This window comes from Anguilla rostrata, chromosome 13 (assembly GCF_018555375.3).
Source record: "Anguilla rostrata isolate EN2019 chromosome 13, ASM1855537v3, whole genome shotgun sequence".
Lineage (NCBI taxonomy): Eukaryota > Metazoa > Chordata > Actinopteri > Anguilliformes > Anguillidae > Anguilla > Anguilla rostrata.
The window spans coordinates 41,853,179-41,861,846 of NC_057945.1; the positions used below are offsets into that span (position 1 = coordinate 41,853,179).

At 45.1% G+C, this 8,668-nt stretch overlaps 1 protein-coding gene across 10 annotated transcripts in view; it reads right to left on the reverse strand.

The window, feature by feature from the left end:
• LOC135237427 (membrane-associated guanylate kinase, WW and PDZ domain-containing protein 3-like) overlaps positions 1–4,758 on the reverse strand; it is an 86,064-nt gene extending 81,306 nt beyond the window's left edge. For 6 of the 10 annotated variants that reach the window (XR_010324822.1, XR_010324821.1, XM_064304566.1 and 3 more), the window contains exons 1-2: positions 3,442–3,844; positions 2,586–2,942 (exon numbers count right to left, since the gene is read on the reverse strand). Coding sequence is in view for 8 of the 10 variants with exons in the window: in XM_064304566.1 (XP_064160636.1) it covers positions 2,586–2,942; positions 3,442–3,463 (379 nt within the window). In the remaining 2 variants the exon portion in view is untranslated. The other 4 variants (XM_064304571.1, XM_064304569.1, XM_064304568.1 and 1 more) reach the window with 4 other exon arrangements.
• Between the last annotated feature and the right edge of the window lie 3,910 nt (positions 4,759–8,668).

An 8,668-nucleotide genomic window follows, 5' to 3' on the forward strand; every position in this document is an offset into this window, starting at 1 on the left:
CAGACAGCAGGCCATAGATACTGCAGACAGCATGTACAGACAGCAGGCCATCAGTAAGTGATCAGATGGACGTGTCTGGATGCTGAGCACTCAATGCTGTGTATGGAGCGCACGTCAGCAGTGCATTCTCTGCACACGACACTTCAGCACTCTCCTCTCCTTGTTGGCAAGGCAACCGCCTCATTCCCAAACAAATGGTCTGAATGCGATTAATGCGCTTTAGAATTCCATAAAATCCTTCCCTTGTTTGGAGAGGTGGACAGAGAAAAGACATTAATAAATAAGAAAGGAGAGTGGCAGCCTGTAGCCATAGAGCCACACACACACACACACACACACACACAGCCAGCACATCACACACATCACACACACACACACACGCACGCACACATGCACGCACACACGCTGGGCTCTCTCTCTCTCTCACACACACCTGGGCTCTCTCTCTCTCTCACACACACACACCTGGGCCCTCTCTCTCACACACACACTTGGGCTCTCTCTGGCACTGACACCAGGCCTGCTCACAGACACTGGCACTGAGAGCAGGCCTGTTTCCTGACACTGGCACTGAGAGCAGGCCTGTTTCCTGACACTGGCACTGACACCAGGCCTGCTCACCGGCACTGACAGCAGGCCTGCTCACAGACAATGGCACTGACAGCAGGCCTGTTTACAGACACAGGCACTGACAGCAGGCCTGTTTACAGACACAGGCACTGACACCAGGCCTGTTTACAGACACAGGCACTGACACCAGGCCTGCTTACAGACACTGGCACTGACACCAGGCACTGTTCTGTTCCCTGCTGCAGATCAGACGATTCCCCTCTAAGGTTAAAACGGGTCATTCACTGCCCCAGAGTCAGAGCTGTTTAAACGGCACGTTCACTCCACACTGAACACACCCTGCGCTGAACACACCCTGCCCTTCAGTGTCACTGGCCAGGGACTGCAAATACAAATCCAATAAGAAACAAAGCTGTAAGGGGGAGGTGAAAAGGCCGTTTTAGCAACCTGCATGGAATTAACACCATTTATATCTGAACAGACCACAGAATGGGCTTTAACTCAGCCCAGTCACTCCTAACACAGCCGCTCCTGAGCCAAGGACTGAAAGAGAGGGGGGAGACAGAGGGAAATGGGGAGAGGGAAAGAAAAACGAAGGGAGGGGGAAAATGGAGAGGAAGCCAGGAAAGAGGAAGAGAGAGAGTAAAGGTAGAGGATGTTAGAGAATAAAAAGCCACTACCCACATAAACACCAAGTCAAACCTCAGCACACGGGGACCGCTACAAGAAAGCCGAGCTGTCGAGATATATAATGCACACACACACAAACGTCATCAGAGAGAGACTACAGGCACACAGCCCTCAGAGAGACTACACGCACACAGCCCTCAGAGACTACGCACCCAGCCCTCATCAGAGAGAGACTACAGGCACATAGCCCTCATCAGAGAGAGACTACACGCACACAGCTATCATCAGAGAGAGACTACACGCACACAGCTATCATCAGAGAGACTACGCACACAGCCCTCATCAGAGAGAGACTACACGCACATAGCCCTCATCAGAGAGAGACTACACGCACACAGCCCTCATCAGAGAGACTACACGCACACAGCCCTCATCAGAGAGAGACTACAGGCACACAGCCATCATCAGAGAGAGACTACACGCACACAGCCCTCATCAGAGAGAGACTACACGCACACAGCCCTCATCAGAGAGAGACTACACGCACACAGCCATCATCAGAGAGAGACTACACGCACACAGCCCTCATCAGAGAGAGACTACACACACACCTAGGCTCTCTCTCTCTCTCACACACACACACACACACACACACACACACACACACACACCTGGGCTCTCTCTCTCTCTCACACACACGCACACCTGGGCTCTCTCTCTGTCACACACACCTGGGCTCTCTCTCTCTCTCTCACACACACACACACACACACACACACCTGGCCGCTCTTTCTCTCACATACATCTGGGCTCACCTCACTGCACAAATGCGATTTATAGTCAGAGGCACAGTGGAAATGGCTTTGCTACCTGGGACAAGGTGTCCCCCCATCCTGTCGGCATGAGGGGTCCTAATGACCCCTCCCCCACCCCATCCTGTCGGGACAACATTTCCTAATGCCCCCCCATCCTGTCAGCACATCTGCCTCATGGCGCTACAAGTTTAGGTACAATCTCTACAGAGTTTTACTCTGGAATTAAACCAGTCCGACATTCCAGTGCCACGAGACACTCATCCATTCACTGGGAATACTGGAAACTTTTCCACAGATCAGCTGTAGGAATATGTTCATTACAGCGATGCCACAGAGACCTCAGCAATGGTGGAGAAAGCTTTATGACAGCGCCAAGAAACCTGTCATCTGCAGATGAGCCGTCCCCCTTGACGTCCACAGTATTAGGAACCAATAAATACAAGCATCTTTCACAAAACATAACTGTCGGTCAATAACGACTGAAAATAACGACTCGAAGAAGCATTCCACAGTGAGAAGAATGAACGGTGAAATGGGAAATAAAAGCGGACCAGCCCGGGCAGCGCGTACCTGGTTTGACGGTCTTCAGGCGGATGGGTTCTCTGAAGTGGCGGATGACGGCGAGTGTGTCTCGGTTGGTCAGTCCACTGACAGGGGTTCCGTTCACCTCCAAAAGCACGTCCCCCGGACAGGGAATCCGCCCGAGCTGACATGCCATCGCTTCCGCCTTCACCTGGCCAAGGTAGGGGAACTCGCCAAGCTCCGCGCCCCCCATCACCTCTACGACAGAGCTCAGTTCCCGGCCGTTTCCCCAGGATATCGCGCACTCCTGCACTTTACTCGACCAGTGCTTCTTCTTCTTCAGTGTTTTGGACATGATTAATCCCTTCCGATGGTTTTCAGTGTCGCGGCTGGCTGCTTTTCTCGCTACATATATCGAGACGTATTCGCGCAAAAGAAAACAGAATTGTACAGTGAAGTAGATTCGAAAACGAGGCAATTTTCACAGTTCATTGTAATTCCATCACTTTAAAGACGCTTCTCTGTGCATTTATCCCGGGATGACGACACGAATGTAAGAACTCATGCAAAATGTCACGGATTGTGAATTCTAGCCTGCTGATTACGTCAGCTCTACACACTAGCCACAGCCGGTCGGTTGGCTCGTGCGTAAATACAGCTGCGAGCGTTTCTCGCGAAATGATCGGATTTTCAAAATTGTAGAGCCAGATATTCCACTAATAGTCATTCAGGATTGTTGTTCTAAAATTAAGCTCAAAACCATGTTACAATACTTTCTTATTACGCGTTTCACAGATACTAACCGACAGTATTTAGCTAGGAATAAACGGCAGTAATAAAAAGAAATAGCTCGCCCGCATTCGTAGAAGCAGAAGCACATATAAAATGTTTGGATTTTTCCTACCCGAGTCGGTTATGTCGGGCATTTGTATGGCTGTCTACCGAGCAGAGAAACATAGATTAGTTTTTCTCTGATGAAAAAGCACACTGAAAGACATTCCGATCACTCATCTGAACACGGCTCGCCATTTGGGTTGGTCGGTAGTTCAGACTGCTTATGACAGTCCGTGCATGCTTAAAATATCAACCGCGTTTAATCAATAATCTCTACGCACCTGCTAGCCGATGTAACTGAATACAAAAGCCACGGTAGTTGTTACTTAATTACATCGCAGTTTCGTAGAGTTTAGTTCCAAAGTCTCGGTTTCTTCTTATTCCGGCTATGATTGCCTTTCTGCAACATGTGTCCCACGCACCTGTTCCCTCTAGCGTGGCAAACGCAGCTGCATTCCTAGCACACGGCCGTAACACACCTGGTGCACCGAGTGAGCACGCGCGTGCGTTTGTGTGCGAGGAGTGCCCGTCTTTCCAGATGGCAGTCCGAGTCCTTCGCTCCACAAGCTCACCATCCAACAGCCTGGTCCACCCGTCAGCGTTAGAGGCAGACACGTTCCTCTGCCCCGCCGCTGGTCAGTCGCTCACAAGTCGTGCGTTTCGCCAGTGCAGGACGGCAACATTTCCAGAACTTTTAAGGAATTGTCATGTTTAACTTGCACTGACGGGGAAGCAGACGCTATTGATTGTTGTTGTAAATAACCAATCAGAGGGAAGAGGAAACAAAAATATTGATCATCGGACAATGGTGAAAATAATTGAGCTGGTCTATCCCGGAGGCTTCTCCCAGTAACACCAAATATGGCGCGCTAACGCCATTAATCCCACACACCTTCCACATCGCTCGATGCGTACACAGGTAGCCGTACGTTAAATATAATAACCTGCAACTTCATATATAGCGAGCTTCCCATAAGTAAAGCCTATTTGAATGGCAGATCGCCGATTTTTATAAGCACATGGAAACTGAAGTAAAAATTCTGCCGCCCAGCTTAACCTAATTTGACTTGACATGAACTGCATACAATTTCACGCATTTGACCGTGCGTTTATTTTAGAGTCACAAGTTTCACTAGAAAACGTAAGGAGTCTGCTTCTTATGACTTGCACAAGTATTACATTTTAGACTACCGATACGATGATCCAAATATATGCACCGTTGTGTACCAACAGTTGTGATCAAAGCAGTTGTGGATAATTTTTGCAACCGAGACTTTCTAAATTTCTAAAAACTACTGGCCCACTGAAACTACGAAATAGGGTCGGTTAATATTTCTATAAAAGAATTAGTTTGCTACTCACTAATGTTTTTCTTTATTCTAATCACGATCTGAACGGAGCTGCCGCCATTATTCTGGAGTCCACCATTGAATGCAGTAGACCAAGAACTAAATAATATGACGTAGACTGAATTTTAAACAGCTTTCATTAATTTATGTTTTAATATTCAAACTGGAGGCACACTTCATTTGCTGGGCATTAGGAAACGTAGAATGTGAGTTATGTCTCAAAGCTGCCCTCTTGCGAATGAATTCGGTAAATTAAATCTCCCCAGCTATCATCCGCATTTTCTTCATTTCATTGAGGATCCACCGCTCTTAGGAATGTAATCATTCCATACACGCCATGGCACGCGCAGGTTTATTATACAGGCCTGCTGCTCACACGCGCTTCCTTTGTTTTCATGAGCAGACGCGAGGGAGTTCCGAGTCCCCGACGTGCCCCTTTGGTTTGATTAAAACAAATAATATTTCTATTATTATGTGTTGTCATTAATTCCCATTCATTTCAGTAACATATCTTCTGTATGACAACTAGGTGTCGTAAAACAGTTTTACGTGGTTGGTGGTTTCTCACGTTGAGTACCCCCCCACCCCCCACCCCCCAAAAGGTCTTTGTATTAACTATGATAAACAGGTTCACATTTCAAATATTGTGATCGACAATGTTTTATGTTACTGAAAAGGTAACCAAATTGTTACTCCTTGAAGGAAATAATTACAGCAGACCAAATTAATTTCCAAATAATTTCTGTAAAAGCAATGATACAACGCCACTCTCATGCAGAGGACGGATATGAAATATCGAAATTGATTTTCACAGAAGACATGGAAATTGGAGAGTCATTAGATGTTTGTATTTATTTAATCCTGAAGAAAACGGACTTTCCTACGGTGCAGTGCCTAAACCAGGGTGTGTAATAAAGAGGGAAACATGGAAAGGGTTTTACCATGGGCCCAGGCGGTGCCTCACACAAAACCCATATTAATTATTTACTGAAGTATTTAATTATTTAAAATAATGTATAGAGCCAATGCGCATCCATCTCACACACCTCTCTCCACGCGAGGAATGCTGGATGCAATGTATTCCACAGCAAATGAGAGATGGATGAGGAAGAGGGGCTGGTTTTCACATTACTAAATATATATATATATATATATATGTATATACACACATACTTTTTATTAGGTACACCTGTTCAACTGCTCGTTAACGCAAATATCTAATCAGCCAATCATGTGGCAGTAACTCAATGCATTTAGGCATGTAGACATGGTCAAGACGATCTGCTGAAGTTCAAACCAAGCATCAGAATGGGGAAGAAAGGTGATTTAAGTGACTTTGAACGTGGCATGGTTGTTGGTGCCAGACGGGCTGGTTTGAATATTTCAGAAACTGCTGATCTACTGGGATTTTCACGCACAATCATCTCTAGGGTTTACAGAGAATGGTCTGAAAAATATATATATCAAATTTTACTGGCTTTATGATTCATGGCTTGTTACCAGACTCATGTTGTCTGTTCTGTTAGTGCCAGCCATTAAGTACAAGGCTGGTAAGTCTGTTCTGTTAGTGCCAGCCATTAAGTACAAGGCTGGTAAGTCTGTTCTGTTAGTGCCAGCCATTAAGTACAAGGCTGGTAAGTCTGTTCTGTTAGTGCCAGCCATTAAGTACAAGGCTGGTAAGTCTGTTCTGTTAGTAACAGTCATTCAGTACAAGGCTGGTAAAGTATGTAGCCTAGATAACTACAGGCCCATAGCTCTAGCCAGCATACTGTCAAAAGTCCTAGAAAGAATCCTGGATAGATTAAATGAGTTTATTAACTCCACAGATAACCAGTTTGGCTTTAAAGCTAAACATGGCACTGACTTGGGTATATATGAGGTCAAAACTCATCAGTTCTTATGTGTTTTATTGATGCTTTCAAAGCCTTTGATCGTGTTAATCATAGAAAGTTGTTTGTTAAATTGAGTCAAAGAGGGGTGCCCAAGTACATAGTGAGAAGTCTGGCTTACTGGTATACCCACCAGTCTATGCTGGTATGCCCACCAGGCTATGCTGGTATGCCCCCCAGACTATGCTGGTATGCTGCCCCCCAGACTATGCTGGTATGCCCCCCAGACTATACTGGTATTGCCACCAGACTATGCAAGTAGAATGGGGCAATAGTGTCTCAGCCCCATTTGGGGTTAGCAATGGTGTCAGACAAGGGGGAGTCTTGTCCCCAGTTCTTTTTAATCTATATATGGATGATCTGTCCAAGCAATTAAAAGCCTGTAATACTGGGTGCATGATTGGTAATACTCTAGTGAACCATATTATGTATGCAGATGATCTTGTGGTCCTTAGTCCCAGTAGCACTAGTCTCCAGCAGCTCCTTACTATATGTTCTGTGTATGGTGTGGAACATGATATCAAATATAATGCCAGTAAGAGTGTTGTCATGACCTGTTGAACAAAAGAGGACAAATGTCTAGAATTCTCTGATTTCAAAATGTCTGATAATAATCTTGGTGTCTGTAATAAGGTAAAATATCTTGGACATTTTATTACAGTACAAATGACAGATGATGATGATATTTATAGGTAGTGTCGCATGATGTATGCACAAGCTAACATTCTCTCACGCAAATTTAGTATTTAGTATAAACTTAGTATTTAGTAATCTTGGTTTTATCTAACATAAGGTTTAGTACTACATGATACCAGTCACAGCTGTGGAGACATTGGAACAGTTGTCTTTATGTAAGACATTAATCTTTTTTTTTTCTCTTTTAAATTATGATCTTTTATGGTACATTTGTATGTAATTTTATCTATGTAATGTTCTGTCTTTTATATGGACCTTGAGTCCAAAATAAAGTTTTGATTGATTGACTGAAACTAAAGAGAAATGTGCGACATTAAATTGGAACCTCTGTTGAACATCTCTATTTCCATGTAATTAATAGCAGTAGAGGATTTTCAGTTAGGAAATCACATTTCACAGGAAACACCAGATAAAAGCTAAAATGATCATCGCATTACAGCACACCGAGTCAATTGCAGTGTGCTTTGCTGAAGTTGACACCCCTTGACCACAGAACTGCATTACAACTGGAACAGCTAATGTTCATTTCACAGAATTGGACAGCTGTTCCATTTGTACTGCTGTTCTGTGGCCTAGGGGGTTAAATCTGAGGTTTACACTCCAGCAAGCAAACTGCAATTGAACCAACATGACTGTCATCATTGTTCACAAACAGCACCTCTATTGCTGAATGAAGGCCTGAAGCTCCATTGCTTGTGAAAGACATGTAATAGCACAGGTGAATGAACATTGTGTGAGAACGTTAACGGTCTCCTGTTAAAAGATGCTTAAACAACCAACTATTTCATGCTACTTAGTCCTTTTGCTAACACAGAATTCCTTTTTAAAAACGAACTTTGTCAGACATGAACAATAATGAACTCAATGCCTTCAGTACACCAACTCAACATCACCCAATCAGGGTCAGCATCATCATTCTTCCATCACCCAATCAGGTTCAGCATCATCATTCTCCCATCACCCAATCAGAGTCCGCATCATCAATCTCCCATCACCCAATCAGGATCAGCATCTTCAGTCCCCCATCACCCAATCAGGATCAGCATCTTCAGTCCCCCATCATCCAATCAGGATCAGCATTATCAATCCCTTATAGTTGAAGTACTTACATGACTGCCAAGAACTGCGTGAGAATCCATGAATCCTGTTGAAATTTCCACAGGTGAGATTTCCTCAGGTGAGAGTTCCTCAGGCACTGCCTCCACATCGCTCCCACTCACCGCGGCCGGTGGCACCTTCCAAGTCAGTGTTCGTGCAGACCAATGTCCGCTGCACATCTGTCCTGTATTTTAACAGCTAGCATGTATGTTCTCCAGAGCACAGTGTAGGCATAGAAACAGACATCAGCGCACTCACACACAGC